We start from the raw sequence: 17,871 nt of genomic DNA on the forward strand, positions 1-17,871 counted from the left end.
CTTTGTGTTTCACGATCTCATGTGTACAGTGCATCTCCCCCGCAAAATCATCAAGCATGGTTGGCGTTCCAGGTAGATCAAAAGCATGCAATACGTGCCTTCAAAGAAAGATTAAGGTATGTGGGATACTCACTCCGCTGTGCCAGCCTCGGCGCTAATCCAAGTGCTCTAGTGTGATCAAGGTCCCGTGCCATGCAAGCAATGCCGATCTTCGAAGCGCCTCTGCACAGGCTATCAACGCAGGCAGGGTTACGTGTTTTCAAAGAATGTCATCTTAGCCAATACGCCGAAGTTCCATGGGGAATCATCCGTCACCCACCAAGGGAGGTGGCGTAGGGCTGAACCCCAGCGGCAGATCGAGAAGCCTGCTCCAGAAATATGGGCGACCGGTCACCGATTATCCCCCTCTAACCCACTAAACTGCATCCAAGTCCCCACACATGCGGTGCTAAGAGAGCAATTCCACTATCTCTTCTTAAACAGACATATGCCCGAAGAGATATGGGATGCCCGCCCCCGCTACTCGGTGAGCAATTGGCTGCTTCTGCTCCAGGGAAGGACAATCGAATCTCCAGCATTAGAAATCTCTACAACGGCCTTATTCGCGGCTAGAGTAGGTCGCATTTATGGGGATCGCGATTTGGTTTACAGGAGTCGCTCTATATACACCGATGGCCTTCATCAGCTTCAGCAGGCACTCAGGAATCCGTCATGCCGGTTATCTGATGAAACACTGGCAGCTTGCATCGCTCTATCATTTTATGAAATTAGCGAGGGGCCTCCGGGATCAGAGAATGCTTACGGGACTCATGCGAGGGGCGCTATAAACCTTCTACAGATGCGTGGCCCTGAAGCATCTGGGGACTCGACTCTGGGCCATGCGCTGTTTTTGGCTTTGCGAGTACAGATAGTAAGCATTTGATCTTTTTTTTTTTCGGTTGTCAATTTACGTACTTACTTGACATCTTTCAGATTCTCACAAGTTTAGATTATCGTCAACCTTCATTTCTTTCGAATCCGGAGTGGTTGGAAAAGCCTTGGCGCACGATACCCAAGTCCCCAGCTGATAGATTGTGGGACCTTCTTGCTGATATAGTAGGTGTAAATTCCAAGGTCGACAAAGCAATCGAGGAATTTAAACAAAACGAGACTCTTCTTCAAGTGGCACTCGAAAAAGTTCATCTCGAATGCCTGGATATTCGTGCCGCTCTGCGTGATCTGTATGAGGAGTTTGAACAGACCATCTCCGGTCCACTATTCTGGCCAGAGCTTTCCACGCTGGAATCATCCGATATTCTCATCGATGATCAGGAGGCCCAGATATTTCCCGTCTCTTTTCACTTCTCCAATTTCATGGTTGCTCAGTTCTTAGTCACCTACTGGTCAAGCATGATCTTACTTCATCGTGAACTGGCATCAATTTACCACCAAATGGCTACACCCGACACTCTCATATTCTTACCCCGGGCGCAAGATGCTGCCAGTACAGTATACACCATGGTGAAGAATATCTGCCAGTCTGTCGAGTATATGACTCAACCCCGAATGGGCGGCTCAGGTCTGCTAGCTATAATTGCGCCACTCCGGGGGTGCAAGCCCGCACTGATCAGTGTGGCTGTGTTGCGGAACGAGGGATTAAGTCGGGAAATTGCTTGGGTCAACGAGTTAGTGGCACGGACGCAGCGCCGGTTTAGTTTCGATATTACGCTGAGTTTGGATCTTTATTGATTCTTTACACATTTAATTCTGTAAGGCTGTCTTATTTTTAATATGATTTTCTTCATATCGCTGCCTAGAATCTTGGGTTTTAATATTACGTCCACAGGTGTATCTACCATAGCAAGGCTTAGCAGTAAGCCATGTCCAGATTTCTGGGACACGAGTCCAGAGTCACCACGAGCACAGACCTCGAGAAATTTTTGACCTTGGAAAGCCATCAAAGATGGTAAGCCGTGCGAACATGGAAATATGAGCTAAACCCGGTTGGGTCAGATTTCGCGACGGCTGAGCTCCACTCTTCTACACTAGACTCCACTATATCCAACGGGACAACGGAAACAGGCCTTTCGCGACCCTTGATTCAGTTGCAAATTAAATACCTTTTATGGCCATGGGGGTATTGGATTCTGCTATATAAAGAAATGCCAGGCCCGGTATTCTTTTTGAAAAACACACCCGGGAAAGAAAAGAGAAGAAAGGTCTTATACAGTACCGTCTGCCATTCGACTCGGTCTCTGGCAAATTCTTGGCTTTACGAGCGCAATCATGATCTTAATTTACAAGAAGATTAAGAAGCGCAATGAAAAGAAGAAGCTAGAGGCACGGCAGTCTCAAGCAGGGCATCATGAAGCGTCTATTATCGTCAACGAGGGCCCGTTGAAAGCAACATCCGATATAGCACCCGAGACACAACAAGAACCCTCACCAGAGGAAAAGATCGAAAAAAAAAGAAGACGAGTCTACCGTTGGAAACTCATTCTTGGTCTCTTTGGCCCTTTCTGTCTCCAATCGCTGGATACTACCATCATTGCCTCTGCGTTGCCATATATCGCCGAAGACTTTGGTAAGTTTCTTGGAGATGTGATCTGAAATTTAGAACCGCAAAGGGTAAAGATTACTTACTAATGATGCATCAAATAACTCAGGCCAAGTCAGTCAGCTAAACTGGATTATCTCGGCTTTTAATTTGACCTCCGCCGCATCCCTGTTCTTTTGGGCTCAACTTTCAGATTTATTTGGCAGACATAACACCCTACAGGCCGCTATATTCACCATGGTGGTTGGCTCAGCGATATGCACCGGCTCTCCAACCTCGACGTTCAGTGTTCTTCTCCTCGGTCGTGCATTACAGGGTGTCGGTGCCGCTGGAGTGAATATCTCCGTCCGCACAATTCTAGCAGATGGTGTCTCCCTCTCGGAGTTCGCTGTCAACTGGACGATCTTTGCGCTCGTGTCAGGCATCGGTTTCAGTATCGGCCCAGTCATTGGAGGATACTTGACTACCGCATCATGGCGGTGGTGTTTTGCTATCAATTTACCGATTGGCGTGGTGGCCATGGTTCTGGTTGTCTTTGTTCTTCGCAAAGATCTTCAGGGTCCACAACCTCTTCCACAATTGGAAGGTAGGGACCTCTCCACCGCTCCTCGACGTTTCGTGGCGCGGATTGCAACCATCGACTTCGGTGGCCAGATGCTTTTCCTCTGGGGATTTGGACTTCTCATTCTGGCGTTGACGTGGGCCGGTGGAAACTATGCATGGAACTCTGCTGCCGTCCTCGCTCCGATTATTATAGGCGCCATTTTATCGATCAGTTGGGTCATCTATGAGCGTCTCATGGCTCCTGGTGCTTTGATTGCGCGTGCTTTACCCCGCCAAAAGGCTATGATGCCATGGATACTGATCTCACAGCGTGATATCGGCTTGCTATTCCTTATCAACTTCTCTATGGGAGTGTCGATGTTTGCCGTCATGTATTTTATGGACTTGTACTTTGCACTTGTGGAAGGGAACAGCTCCAGCAAAGCCGGAACCTCTCTCCTATATTTCTTGCCAGGCTTAGGTGGTGAGTAATTCGAAGCCCCGGAAGTATCTACTAGGTGTTTTTTTAACTAATATTAAAAACAGCTGGCGTCTACATGGCAATGTTCTCATCCAACATTTGGCCTCGCCAAACTCTCCCGGCTCTTATGCTCGGTAGTCTGGCCTCGGCAGTCGGAATCACTGTTCTGGCCTGGGCAGTCAAAGCCGCCCAAACAAACACCATATACGGCATGATGGCCGTAGTAGGCTTCGGCATCGGAAGTCGCATGAACCCAGGATCTTTACACGGTCTTGCCTACTTTCCAGCTATGACAGCTCAGATTTCATGTTTGGTGTCCTTTGCTCTTCCTTTTGGTGGTCTCGTGGGATTGACAATCATGTCTACGGTTTTCACAAATAAAAGTGGAATGGACGAGTCAGATCCTAAGAAAGGGATTATGTGGGCATTTATTGCTATGATGCCTTTTATGTGGATCTCTGTGGTCTTGACTACTTTCCTTGGAAATGTGTGGATTAAGAAGGATGGTGGGCATGAAGTTGTTAATGGCGCTTATCTGTGGAGTTTTGTTACTCGGAAGAAGCTTACAAGGGAGAGACGGGATCGGGGTGAGGGTGTGAGGTCGGCGAATGGTGAGAAAGAGCGCACTGATGTTGAAATGGCTCCCCAGCCTGTTGCTGAACAAGATGAAGAGGACCATGATATCTTTCGGGCTTAATCTCCAAGGCTGGTTTTTTTGAGATTGACTTGGCATATGTGCGTTTTACACTGTTTATATTAGATATTTTTATAGCATAATACATGTTATTCGTCCAAACCAGCTAGAATTTCATAATACGTCAAGTAGTCAGCATTAGAACAATGGGGGTGGAGGGGGAGAAGCCAAGAACTAGACAAAAAGGCGCATTGGAAATGGTACCAGTGTCAGCTGAGATGCACTTTCATCTCCTGCGGGGACTGACTAGACCATTAAACTCCAAAGGCTTCACACTGAAAGCTCCATTAAAGGTGAGCTCGTAATCCGGATTCGCAAACTCCAAGTCAACTTCCTTGAGAATGCTAGCAAGGGTAAAGATAGACCAACGCCACGCCCACATCATACCATAGCACTGACGTTTGCCATTGCCAAAGTTTCTCTTGGCACCTTTGGGAAGATTATCCCATTTGTCGCCGAGAACTCGCTCCGGGATGAAAGCCTCCGGGTCTTCAAAGACCTCGGGATCGCGGTTCACGGTGTGCAGAATCGAGATCATGGTTTGGTTATACGGGATCTGGTATTTTCCTTCAGCAAGTAAGACAGGGCTCTTATCATCTGTCGGGATTGGCTCGATGTTGAATCCCGGTGCAGTGGCAGATAGGCGAAGGGATTCACGGATGATGGCCTCGCAGTATTCCAACTTCTTGATGTCTTCCAGCTGGATCTGTTCATTAGGTCCGACAATTAAGTCAATCTCCGCTCTCGCTTTGACGACCGTCTCGGGGTTCTTGACCAGGTAGTACAAGGCGAAGGCGACAAGATTTGGCGAGGTCGCGGCGCCGATGAAGATAGTCACCACTTCATCGATGACTTGAGAATCGGCGAGTTTTTCCCCGGTTTGCGGATCCGCATCATGTAGCAGTCCGTTAAGAAGGTCATTACGAGCCTGGGCGGGATTCTCCTTCCGGCTCTTGACGATCTCGGTCGCGTAATCACGCATGTACTTGATGTTATTCAGGAAATCGCCCTGATACATCCAGTTCAGTATCTTTGGTCGGGTGGGCCGCTTCATAGCTTCCCATGTAATAGATTCCCAGGCATGGATGAGAGGGTGCTCAGGTCCTTCAAGGATATCGATTCGCTGGTTGAAGAAGCATTGCATGCAGGATGTCATGAGAAGACGGTCGAGATCACTTGTGAGGATTACTTGTTTTTTGTTTCCCAATGTCCATTTCTGAGTCAAATCCGGGATCACATTTGCCATGTCGCTGAAGCATTTATCTGTTGCTGCTCCGGTGACGTATGGGGCCATGATACGGTGGGTAATACCCCAAATGGATTCATCCTCGTAAGCAGTGAAGAGGCAGTTGCGTGCAAGCCGTCGCATTTCTACGACTGGACCGGTGACGCATTTTCGGAATCGTTTCTCGTCGCAGATCTCTTCCAGCAGGGCGACATTACTGATGAAGACGAGTTGTTTACCCAGTACGTTTATTTTGAAGATTGGGCCTAAAAGAAGTTTTGTTAGTAGGTAGAAGTTGGCAGTTAGATAAACTAGGGTCTTCTATTACCGTATTTTTCCGAGAGATTGATCAGAGAGCACCAAGTCTCCCTGGGGTTGACGTCCAGAATGTTTCCCAAGAAGGGAATGCCAGGCGGTTGTGGAATTTCAGATGTCATCGGGGGCGACCAGGGAAGTTATCACGACGGAATAGAAAAAGGAGCAGGAAGCATATTTTCGGTACAACATTTATGGGAAAACAATATTTCCAGAAAGAAGCCCCGCATCACTTCAGCTGCGGCTTGATCATAAATCATGATCAAAACACACATGCATGACTTGGGACTATTAACCCCAGGGATCACTGAGTTCCACACCAGCGGTGTACATGTACTGTGCTCCGTAGCAGTTCAGCTTGCTGCACGAGGACCTGCGGGATTCAAAGGTTGGAAAGCCATATCCAAAATTGGTTAAAGGCCGCAAGGCAGTTTGAGACTAATTAGACGATAGGCTGGGGGTTTACCTCACATGCATCAGGAGAGTCTCCACTAAGAGGCCCAAGTGCGGCCTAATCTACGGAGTAGTACAGTAGAGTACTCTTCAAACTCCAAGTACTGATCCCAGTTATTACTACTAAGTACGTAGTTTGTACACTTCAGGTACCACTGCAACAATCACTGGAACATTTGAAATTTTAGAGCATTCCCAAAATGTTCATTCCAGGGCTAGGCTACTACCGATAAACTCATCTTAGAATGTACCTTGTAAGTACTCAAGTAGAACGCACACCCATCCGGTTGAAAGGTCTGAAGATCTGAAAATGGAACGTTGGTACACCACATTCCGTCCGATGAACCTTGCCTCGCTGGTAAATAGAAGAATGAGCCAGGAATTTGCCTAGGTGATACACTATACTACCCAGTAGGGAGTTTTACCTGATCGACAGTCGAATAAGAATTCAAGTTAATCTGCACCTACATATTAAAAGCCTGGTGATAAGAGTCAATTATAACCCAAGTGGCCGGTGTGTGACTTTGCCTCAAGTGCTACCAATCATGGTGGTTTTATCGCTTTTCCTCAAACTAACTAGTGCCCTCATCATATCGGCAGTCTCTGCCTGTCCCTCCTGTGAGGGAGGAGAAGAACCGTCCTTTTATCCTCGATTTACACGTCGCATGCAGCCTGACTCGGTGAACGCGACAACGCAGCCAATGATTCCTTTGCACTGGGGACAAATCAACTTTATCCACACGAGTGACTCCCATGGGTGGCTGGAAGGACATATCAAAGAGGGCAACTATGGGGCAGACTGGGGTGATTTCGTCTCCTTTGTGAAACACATGAGAGACAAAGCATCAAACGATAAGGTTGACCTGCTAGTCATTGACACTGGTATGTCCATTAAAGATACAAAGAACATACTAGTAGCCTGTTTGCTGACCTTGATGGAAATTAAGGGGATCTGCATGATGGAAACGGCCCCAGTGACGCAACCGAGCCTAATGGCAAAATCACGAACCCAATCTTTGAGAATATAGACTATGACCTTCTCACCCCGGGGAACCATGAACTGGGCGTTGCTGAGGTTGCGTATGACACATTTGCCAACTTCACCAAAGTGTATGGTGACAAGTACCTGGCCAGTAATGTTGATATTTGCACAAATTGCCAGGACAGCAAGCCGAGCACGCAGGATTGGGCCCCCTTTGCCAACAGATATCGATACTTTACCACAAAACAGGGTCTTCGAATTATGGCATTCGGAGTGATCCTTGATCTGACAAACAACAACAAAAGCATGACTAGAATCCAGACAGCTGCGGACATGGTCAAGGAAGACTGGTTCCAAAAGGCCATCAATCGTACGGATATTGATCTCTTCTTGCTCACTGGGCATAATCCTGTCAAATCTGGAATTCCGAAATCAGAGAGTACATTTCCTCTTTTAATGCAAACTCTTCGGTCGAAGCGTCCCGAAATTCCGGTCCAGGGATTCGGAGGTCACACACATCGACGGGACTTCCACATCTATGACAACATGTCTTCAGCTCTGGAGTCCGGCAAATATTGTGACACTGTAGGTTGGATCTCCTTGGATGGGATTGAATCTCAACCGGTTGATAAAGTGTCAAGCATTGAAGTCAAGGGTACTCTTGCTACCAACGAAGGCGACATGGTGCAAGCAACCAACAATTCTTGCACCCAGACAAAAGCGTTCGATATGAAATTAACACGACGGTACTTGGATTGGAATCGACTCACATTTGCCTTCCACGCGACAGGGTCCCAAGACGTATTCACCACCTCCGAAGGACTCATAGTTAGCCAAGGAATTGCAACCGATCGAAAAAACCTCAACCTAACATTCGTATATGGTTGTGCACCACAGTCATATTGTATTTCCTGTAAGCCATTTGGTGACGAAGGAAATATCTACACACTGGTGCAAAAGGCCGCAGCAGCCACGGTGATAAATCCGGATCGCGACACGAAGTCAAGAATGATCATCGTCAATCAAGGAGCCATTCGATACGATTTGGTACAAGGCCCATTCACCGTAGACGATTCTTACATCGTCTGCCCATATACGAACAATTTCAAGTATATTCCCGACGTTCCTTACTCCTTGGCATCCAAAGTCCTTGACTACATCACTGAAGCAAAGAAGAAAGCAAACTCCAAACGATCCATGACCGTTTTGGATGTCATATCAAGTCAAATGCTTGGTTATGATGAATGCGAAAATCCCTCCCTTCATGACTTGAACGGAACAATCAGCCTTGCTAAGCCGAAAACCTTGTTCCGTCGTGTACTTGACGACTCAACAACACCCACCCCGGGATACACCACATGTGATGACCTTGGAGATGATGGCGATGACAGTCAACACTCTGAGATTCCTGAATTCGACCAACCATATTATATACAGGCGACTGCTGCTTTCCCCGAGAATGGTCAACCAAATGTGACAGACGTGGTTTTCTCGGACTTTCTTGCTGGAAGTATCATTGCAGCGTTGAATGATGGACACCCAACAATTAACTATACGTTGGATGACACCGCACTTTACCTTCCGCAAGATTTCACGACAAATAGCTTCATTCCAAGATATGCTACCATTGCTTGGAAGAACGGCACGAGCTGCCCGGTTGGTGGATAGTAAATGGGATTGATGTCTATGGTATAGCTGTGGGATTAGATGGTAGAGAATTCAATGTTATGGACTAGATGGATGGAGCATACCTTACTGACTAGATATACTAGTACTTAGTATCTGAGAAAAGTAGAGAGTGAACAAGATGAGTCAATCAATTCATGAATCACTGTCATCTTTGTAATTGTTGTAATTGTTGTCATCATTGTAATCGTGGCGACTCTGCATAGATAGTAGTGTTATCTGATAGGCTCCCGTGACGCAAAATCTCCAAAAAAAAAAGTTCCGCGACATTTTGGTGATTCATTCCCCTTTCACCCTCGCCACATCAATTCTCCGTGGAATTTGCTCTTCTTTTCTTGTATTTTACAGCCAAGTTGGCTTCCCTTTGTGCCCGCGGTACTCGTTTGACCGCTTCTCCAGGCGCATTCGCCCGCGCTTACTTGCGAACCGCAAGCTCCCCGTTTCTTGTTTTTGGTGCCAATCCCCGCGTCGCCCAACATCGAATCCCTGGCTTCGGTAGTCCTATTTCAGGCTTGAAGCGCATATCAGGAATTCACACAGAAACCCAAAGTCTACCGAGCGCAGTACCCACAAAACACCAAACCCGACCGCGAAGGCAAAGAGCAACACTAGACAAGTTTGTCATTCTTCCAACAACCGACCCCAGTGGCGCTACAAAATACGTGCTTTGCAATCCAAAGCTCATAGGACCCGCCGAAGAAAGACTCCCGTCTGACACGGTGCAATCCAAACCAATGAAGGTCTACTACGAGGTTATCACAACGCCGACCGCCGACACGCCCGGCACGGCCCTCTCTCTGCACTACCCCGATAAACGATATTTCTTTGGTCAACTATCAGAGGGCACACAACGCGCATGCACGGAACGTGGAGTCAAGATCGCCTCTTTGAGTGATGTCTTTATCACGGGACGGACAGAGTGGGCAAACACAGGTGGCTTGATTGGAATCATCCTGACTCTTGCGGATGCCATTGCATCTGGCAATGCGGCCGTTGAGGAGGAAAACCGTAAAAAGGCCACTCGACGAGCGGCTAACCAATCCCTGAAAAATACAGACGGCCTTTCGGCCCCTATAGCGGAAGATGTGGTCATTGACAAAAGTCATTTGACAATTCATGGTACAACAAATCTAACTCACACTTTGGCCACTGCTCGACGATTTGTGTTTAGAAAGGGGACCCCCGTTTATACGAAGGAGTATGACACCGATTCAGTTGCAAAGCAGGCCCGTAATGGATTGGAAGATCCCTTTGAAACGCCTACATGGTCCGACGCGAACATCAAGGTTTGGGCACTGCCACTCAAGCCTGGCTCGCCAACTACTACCTTTGATATGCCTCCCCAAGCACGACCGAAAAGTCCACGGAAGCGGAGCTTGGATGAATTTCAAGAGTCTGGCCAACCTAGAACAGGCCTTGACCAGCGTGTTGCTGATACCATGGTGCGACAGTCGGTTGTAACGGATATGTTCAATTCGACCTGGAAGATGGATGCACTCATTGAGACTCCACTAGCGGAGGTAAAGATGCCCGCGGCGATGTTTGTGCGCAATCCCGAGACAAAGGACTTGGAGCCCTACAATGGCCCGAAGCCTGGCGAGGATTTGCCGTTACCTGATATCAGAGTACTGGTCCGGCAGCCCTGGCCGGGAGCGAAGGTAGAAAGCTTGCCAGCCACCTCCCCCTCAAATGATGCGCTCTGCTACATTGTTCGTAACCATGATATCCGCGGTAAATTTGAGCGGCTTAAGGCGGAGGCGCTGCGAGTTCCTAAGGGACCCTCTTACGCTGCCTTGACAAGGGGAGAAAGCGTGCAGTCAGAGGATGGTAAAACGATCACTCCGGATATGGTCCTGGGCCCGAACCGTCTAGGCAAAGGTCTTGCCATCATGGATGTACCGTCAGTTGACTACGTGGAGTCTTTGGTAAATCGACCGGAGTGGAAATCTCCTGCAGTCACCACTGAACTTCAATCGTTTATTTGGATACTGGGTCCTGGAGTGGGTGATCACCCCAAGCTCCGTGAGTTTGTGGCGAGTATGCCTCACTGTGAGCACACCGTGTCTAGCACAGACTATTGTCCAAACTACTTGGCTCTTGCAAGCACCGGCGAAGCTGCTATTCGATTGGCTAGACTGAAGGGTGATAGCTACTCTATTCCTGTCCACGACAACGTGACTCTCCCACAGCAGCGGGCTTTCATTCCCAAGCCTGCCTCTGCCCCTACTGAACTTCAAAATTCTCCTTTCCAGCGCCTTGAACCTGGACTTGTCATTGATATGGAGCCAGAATTCAAATTTAACAGAGAAGCGATCATTCCTCACGTGAATACAGCCAAGACAATTTTTCAGATCCCCAAGGCCGTTGAGCAACGAATGTCAGTCATTCGCAATCGTGTTGCGAAACCCAAATTCCAGGAACATTTAGAATCTATTCGAAAAGATCTCCCTGGCGGAGATGCTGAGATTATTGCGCTTGGCACGGGTTCATCGTCCCCATCAAAGTACCGAAATGTCTCTGCCACTTTGGTGTATGCTCCTGGCGCAGGCTACTACCTCCTGGACTGTGGTGAGAACACACTGGGCCAACTAGAGCGAGTTTTTACTCCCGAGGAGCTGCGAGAGGTTTTCAAAAATCTTCGCATGATCTGGATCAGTCACTTGCATGCTGACCACCACCTGGGTACCGCCTCTGTTATCAGGGCATGGTACCATGTGAATTATGGGCCTAACGCCAAACCTTCAAGCAACCCTGAAACAGACTTGGCTAAAATAATGCAAGAAAAACGCCTATTCTTAGCTTCCGATGAAATGATGATCACCTGGTTGGAGGAGTACGCTTCAGTTGAGAATTTCGGCTTTGATAAGGTGCTTCCTCTCAGCGCTCATCCTGAAGTATCTGAAGACTCCATCACTACAAAGTTTTCATACAGACATGCTCAGCATGGCGGACCACCATTCGGCCGGGATGCGCCTGGCAAAACAATCCTCGATTTTAACGATAATTCGTCACCTCTTACACCTCTTCTCAAGTCATCTACTGGGCTGAGTGACCTCTTGACCACCCACGTGAAGCATTGCCGTGGTGCACTTGCCATGTCCCTTGTATTCCCCGATGGGTTCAAGGTCTCATACTCCGGTGATTGCAGACCGTCGGATAAGTTTGCTTCCATTGGTCAAGGTTCCACAGTCCTCATTCACGAGGCTACCTTCCAGGATGACATGGTAGGCTCTGCTATCGCAAAGCGCCATTCGACTGCTGGCGAGGCTTTGGAGGTTGGCCGCCGAATGGGTGCTCGCTCCATTCTACTCACGCATTTCAGCCAGCGGTACCAAAAGATTGCCCACGTGGATCAGCGAGCTGGCACTATGGCCCATGAGGATATTGCGTCGACCAAGCAGGCTGCGGCCGCTGCAAAGAAAAAGTTGAATAGCAGCGCGGACATTCCCTTCGATGATCCCTTCGATGAGCCGGCTGCTCCCGGGTCCGGTGCCAAGCTCCTAGATGACATTCGATTCCCTACAAAAAGTCGTCCTCCTCTCGCTCGCAGCGAGTCTCAGGTGCCTCGTCAGAATACTCCCGTTGCTGCAGCGATGGATTATATGCGTATCAAGGTCCGAGATCTTGCTCTCGCCCAGGCTTATGCACCGGCTCTGGAGAAGCTTATCGAAGTCATGGAGCGACACTCTGCTGAGAAGTCTGCATTTTTGAAGCAAAAGGCACAAGAATTGGAGGAATCTCGCAAAGCTAAGAACAAAAAGAAGTTCGGCGGCAAGAAGGCCGTAGCAGCAGCAGCTGTGGCTTCTACGGCTGCGGTGATTGAGGAGGCTGAGGAGCAGAAACCCGAAGGGCAAAAGGCCCCTGCGCACTCTCTATTTAGTGCCAGTGAAAGTGAAAGTGGATGGGAGACAAGTGACTATGAGGGCTAAAGTCTCCTTAGAGGGGCTTGTACATACTACTCATGAAAATCTATATAAATACATCGAAATTCACCTCTCAACGGATTCCATGAGTTCATGTCAACTGGTGCCCAGTAATTACATTTTCATTATGAAAACACCTGGGCATGCGTAATAAATGAATACCTACATACTACTACTACCAGTTGACATGTAGGTAGTGTGTACCTACCTAGTAGGTAGTCTACTGTACTGACTCCTGAGTCAACATCAATGATTGAAGGCGCTTTGACACATTCGGTCTTTCCAAGTCTAGCCCAAGTCCAGTTCAACTACTAGTAAACATTTGAAGCCGGCTAACCTCGGCATAATGATAACATGGCTCAACTTTTCAATTAGAAGCCCCATAATCCTACATAGATACGAACTATCGTAGATGAATCACAATTCCGAAGCCTTTTAAGAACTACATACTTTAAATTGCCTTTGGTTGGTCTATTTGACTTGTTGTAGTAGATCTTCTTGACGGTGATTGGCGTCACCCCCTCTCACCGCCCCACCCCGGGATCAGATGTCATTCAACTCCCCAGAGATCCAACGTTTCGACTCATCGCCCGTCGCCAGCAATGACGACTCTCATTCCGCATGAGCCGTACTCCCCGGAGGAGCTAGATCGGCTCTATCCGAAAGCATTGAAGCTACAACTGGTTCAGGTGGTAAGTCAATGAAACCGCAATTATACACTGAAGTAGCTAACTCCGCCAGTTCCTCCGCCATGGTAAGAGCTCATAAGCTTGTACTTATGCCCTACCACACAGTGCTGATTGGCCATAGGTGAACGCACGCCTGTTTCCTCGCGTTTCCAAAATGTACGTTTACTCCGCGTATGTAGTCCTCCGAGCACTTGATGGCTAATTTACAGTGCAGACAGGCTTGAGTCCATGTAACTTATCCTCCCATCCTCTCGTTCGCCCACGATTACCGATATACTGACTGGTGGTAGACTGGCCGTATTGTAATGTTGCACGAAACATGGTTCAGATTGCGGCGAGCAAGCACGACCTCTCCAGTTGGGACGGGTTCCAATGGCGCCGGAAGATCGAGACCTTTGGTCACAACGACGAAGCTAGAGTTGCGTCAGGCCCGGGTGGTGATATCAACTCGATTTGGTTAGCTCTGCATTTTCTGATATGTGTGGGATGCGGCTAACAATTCCAAAAGCCAGCATGGTGAACTCACAGACAAGGGCCGCGAAACGACCTATGCTCTCGGCCAGCGCCTGCGTCATCTCTATGTTGACCAACTTGGGTTCATGCCTAAGATCAAGGAAGATACAGAGGATATGTACTTGAGAGCTACATCAATTCCCCGCGCTTTGGAATCCATGCAGCAAGCCTTCTGGGGCATGTACCCTACCAGTGCTCGGACCCAAGACTTTCCACCACCGGTTATTGTCGCTCGTCCTGTGAATGAGGAGACTCTATTCCCAAATGAGGGTAACTGCCGGCGATTCCGACAGCTGGCTCGTCTTTTTGCTGACCGTGCCGCCGCCCGATGTAAGACATGGATTTTTGTTTTTCAATGACAACGTCTAATACTTGAATATAGGGAATGAATCCGAACAAATGGACTACCTAAACAGACTGTGGTCCAAGTACATGCCCGAGTCGTCTCCCAAGGTCGCTGTCGATGCTCATCCCCGTCTTTCTGGTATCATGGACACCATTAATGCCACCGACGCCCATGGACCGGCCACCAGGCTCCCCTCCGAATTTTATGACAAGAAGGCTCGTGCTGTTCTGGACCGAATCGCAGTCGAGGAGTGGTTTGCTGGGTACAACGAAAGCACCGAGTACCGAAAGCTGGGAATTGGTGGTCTGATGGGAGACGTTGTTGATCGCATGGTCAGCACCGCTGTGGATGGTGGCTGGCGTAGCAACACTTCTGCTTCTGGGTCTGGTAACCCTGAGACTGGCAAGTCGATCAAGTTTGCAATGAGCGGATGTCATGACACCACCCTTGCGGCAATTTTGACCAGTATTGGAGGTTTCCAAGATGAATCATGGCCGCCTTTTACCTCATCTATCGCCGTTGAGCTGTTTTCCCAGGCCCCAAGCAATCGTACCGATGCTGGCACTTTCCTAGAGGAATTCTCCAACCCTGCGGTTGCCTCTAAGAAGGGCAGTGTCTTCTCGTCGATGTTCGGTGGTAAGTCTGTGACCCAGAAGCTTGCGCCATCCGCGACCGCACGTGCATCACTCGAGTCTTTCCCCGATGAAACTCGCGAGTCTCTACGCAAACACTACGTTCGTATTCGTTACAATGACCGCCCCGTGACCATCCCAGGGTGCGCAGCCAAACCAGAGAATCACCTTCCTGGAGATGAAACCTTCTGCACCCTCGATGCCTTCAAGAACATTGTGGATAAGTTCACTCCCAAGAGCTGGACTGTGGAGTGTACACAGAACTTGGGTGAGGGCTTGCATGGTGTTAATGACGTGGAACGCAGCCCCGCCGGATTCTAGATAATTTTACTACACAGCCTTTTCTATTTTATTTTCTATTGTTCTGTTATTTGAACTTCACTTGCGTTCCGTTCGATTTCTCTGCAGATAAATTGGGTATTCCTGGGTTTGTAATTATTATATCAAAGGCCCTAGACTAGACTATCAGCAGCTATGTGTTTTTCGATTTCCATTCCATTTCTCGTCCCAATGCCTTGATCTTATCCGCCGTGATCTTCATCAACAGTGAGCGTGGGAGCACATCAAAGGAGATGCCCTGCAGCCAGTGCCAGAAATATGCCCATACCATCACCTGGCCACAACCAACGCGATTCAACGCTGCCGATGCCAGTCCACGTCCATCGGGGACAAATAGACTTCTCTTTACACCAAATGAAGCTGTGCGCACCTGTCCAACGAGCAATCCGAGGACGTCAAAATTTTGTCCCTCGGCATGGGCCTCGGCCTCAAGCGCTCGGGTGAAGGTATTGACAAACCCCTTTGACGCGGCATAAACACTAAGATAGGGCATGCCAAACGACGAGATCGACGAAACATTCAACACAACCCCCCTAGTGCCATCCCGTAGCAAGGGCAACAAAGCCCGCGTGATCTGCAACATGAATATCGCATTCATGTCCACTGTCATCGACGCCTCCTCAAACGTATAATCCTCCAAAATCGTATTTGGCTTTAACTCCCCACCAACGTTGTTAACCAAGACAGTCAGATCACCCCCATGCTGTTCTGTGATCATTCGCACTTGACTCGCAACTTCATCAATCGCAGCGGCTGTCACCCCCACAACATCCAAAGCCACAACCCCAGTCTTGCAAGTCGGGAACTCGACCTCCAGCTCGCGGGCGCGCCGTTCTAGCTTCTCAGCGTTCCGGCCGTGTAGTATAACATTGAATCCGCGTGCGCAGAGTTCCTGGCAGAAACCGAAGCCGATTCCGTCCGTAGCGCCCGTGACTAGGGCCCAGTTCTTGCCGTTGGGGTTGTGGGTTTTGGTCAGTGCCGAGGGAAGGAGGTAGACTGTTGCTTGGCGGGTGAATTTGAAGGTTGTGTAGGACAGGGCTGCGAGGCCGATATAGGCCAATGGATTGGGCCAATCTGCCGAGGACATGATTATCAAAGTAAGGCGATTGGTTGGATCTATGGACTTGAGATTTTTCCAGGGTTGAAGTTGGAGTTGTTGTTTTCGGGGGTGAATGAAGGTTCAATGATTGGTATCCACTTTCTGTCCGTGATGATATCACCGATGGTTGCACGGCTCCCAATTGATTAGGTACTGGTATACATATAGATTGAAACAGTATAAATTGATGTCACGGTGTATAGATGGGGAAATGCTTTTTATATGTAAATTTTTGTCTCTTTGTCTCTTTGTCTGTTTTTCTATTTTCATATTGAATTTCAATGTTCCACCTCTTCAATGTTCCACTTGCACCTCACGGCCCGATATCGAGGCTTCGGTCCGATACGGACGCCGAATCCCGATGTTTACAAGCTTATATTAGTATGTAGTATTTAGTAGTAAATAGACAGTGAGACTAGATTCAACTGATTTATAGAGAACATAACTCAATATTAATATTTGAATTAGGCCTTAAGCTCCATGTCCATTTTTTGGGTAGCCCTTCTCAAAAGTCGCCTATAGTAGTCTAGTGTTAGTTACTGTTTTTTTATCCAACTCTCTTGTTCAAGGCTAAGACAACCAACTTTGGATCAATCTTAGCCCTTACTCGACCCTCTGTAGTCCGACCGTTGTCAGTGGTCAGTATTGTAGGTCCAAGTCGTGACTGAGAAGAGTCACAAGACCAGTCATTTTCACCATATTCCCCACACCTTTCAAGTTCCTCTGCCAAACATCGGTTACTTTTATTGTGCTTAGGTTGCAATTCGCAATCAAGTAGATCATGATGAATCTGAGCTGGGGTTTGAAATCTGATGTCGTATGTTGTATCCCAGATCATGGATTTCTTCATTTATCTGCTATGGGGAATTGTAGCGTGGAAGGTGGTAGGAGGAGAGATTGTTGATTCATTTGAAGTATTTATAACATTCGAAGAAATTGAATTATCTATCCTGTATAATACGACTAACAAGTATATCAAAGCATTTTCATTCTATCAATTTGAGATGTTTTCCGGTCTGGTTTCCAATTCAACTACCCTTCAGCCCACTTGTCTTGTTTCGGCGTCTATTCAGCCAGCCCCTTGCTCTTACGCTCTCAAGTAAATGACCCACCTATGAGATTGATCAAATTGCCAATCTAAACCCCCATAAGAGATTCATCCACTAATATTTCTTTCATTTCAGTATTACAATCCCGATGTCGTCGATTGAGGACCGTGGAGGTTGTTAGTCGTCCACCAGGTACCTTGGGGACTGACCTGACTAGCCAAACACAATCTTCCAATTACCATTATTATGGGGCAACTAACCCTCTATTGGGTTTGATTTTACTCCACACCATGCCCGGTACATACATACTAGACGTTTAAACCCATCGGGAACTGCAACTGCAACTGCAATGTAGCGACGGTGAGG

The 17,871-nt window shown here is 48.1% G+C and overlaps 7 protein-coding genes across 7 annotated transcripts; 5 read left to right on the forward strand and 2 right to left on the reverse strand.

Annotated features, from left to right (window-relative positions):
* Positions 1–487: 487 nt before the first annotated feature.
* N7466_001316 (uncharacterized protein) lies at positions 488–1,728 on the forward strand (the record flags this gene model as incomplete). The annotated part of the gene is made up of 2 exons (XM_057160714.1): positions 488–910; positions 973–1,728. The coding sequence occupies 2 exons, from the start codon at positions 488–490 to the stop codon at positions 1,726–1,728; spliced, it is 1,179 nt and encodes a 392-aa protein (XP_057026962.1).
* A 537-nt stretch (positions 1,729–2,265) lies between these two features.
* Positions 2,266–4,257, forward strand: mfs56 (uncharacterized protein; the record flags this gene model as incomplete). Its single annotated transcript, XM_057160715.1, has 3 exons — positions 2,266–2,563; positions 2,646–3,563; positions 3,626–4,257. 3 exons carry the CDS (start codon positions 2,266–2,268, stop codon positions 4,255–4,257), a joined length of 1,848 nt encoding a protein of 615 aa, XP_057026963.1.
* A 223-nt stretch (positions 4,258–4,480) lies between these two features.
* On the reverse strand, positions 4,481–5,916 carry N7466_001318 (uncharacterized protein; the record flags this gene model as incomplete). Its single annotated transcript, XM_057160716.1, has 2 exons — positions 4,481–5,745; positions 5,808–5,916. The coding sequence occupies 2 exons, from the start codon at positions 5,914–5,916 to the stop codon at positions 4,481–4,483; spliced, it is 1,374 nt and encodes a 457-aa protein (XP_057026964.1).
* A 996-nt stretch (positions 5,917–6,912) lies between these two features.
* N7466_001319 (Ser/Thr protein phosphatase family protein) lies at positions 6,913–8,897 on the forward strand (the record flags this gene model as incomplete). Its single annotated transcript, XM_057160717.1, has 2 exons — positions 6,913–7,129; positions 7,195–8,897. The coding sequence occupies 2 exons, from the start codon at positions 6,913–6,915 to the stop codon at positions 8,895–8,897; spliced, it is 1,920 nt and encodes a 639-aa protein (XP_057026965.1).
* Positions 8,898–9,649: 752 nt separating this feature from the next.
* Positions 9,650–12,844, forward strand: N7466_001320 (ribonuclease Z; the record flags this gene model as incomplete). The annotated part of the gene is made up of 1 exon (XM_057160718.1): positions 9,650–12,844. The coding sequence occupies one exon, from the start codon at positions 9,650–9,652 to the stop codon at positions 12,842–12,844; it is 3,195 nt and encodes a 1,064-aa protein (XP_057026966.1).
* Positions 12,845–13,440: 596 nt separating this feature from the next.
* On the forward strand, positions 13,441–15,339 carry N7466_001321 (putative acid phosphatase; the record flags this gene model as incomplete). The annotated part of the gene is made up of 7 exons (XM_057160719.1): positions 13,441–13,530; positions 13,580–13,592; positions 13,649–13,683; positions 13,742–13,757; positions 13,818–13,983; positions 14,036–14,370; positions 14,423–15,339. 7 exons carry the CDS (start codon positions 13,441–13,443, stop codon positions 15,337–15,339), a joined length of 1,572 nt encoding a protein of 523 aa, XP_057026967.1.
* A 151-nt stretch (positions 15,340–15,490) lies between these two features.
* N7466_001322 (putative short chain dehydrogenase/reductase) lies at positions 15,491–16,444 on the reverse strand (the record flags this gene model as incomplete). The annotated part of the gene is made up of 1 exon (XM_057160720.1): positions 15,491–16,444. The coding sequence occupies one exon, from the start codon at positions 16,442–16,444 to the stop codon at positions 15,491–15,493; it is 954 nt and encodes a 317-aa protein (XP_057026968.1).
* Between the last annotated feature and the right edge of the window lie 1,427 nt (positions 16,445–17,871).

This window comes from Penicillium verhagenii (assembly GCF_028828195.1).
Source record: "Penicillium verhagenii strain IBT 33310 chromosome Unknown utg000002l_segment0_segment0, whole genome shotgun sequence".
NCBI classification, from domain to species: Eukaryota; Fungi; Ascomycota; class Eurotiomycetes; order Eurotiales; family Aspergillaceae; genus Penicillium; species Penicillium verhagenii.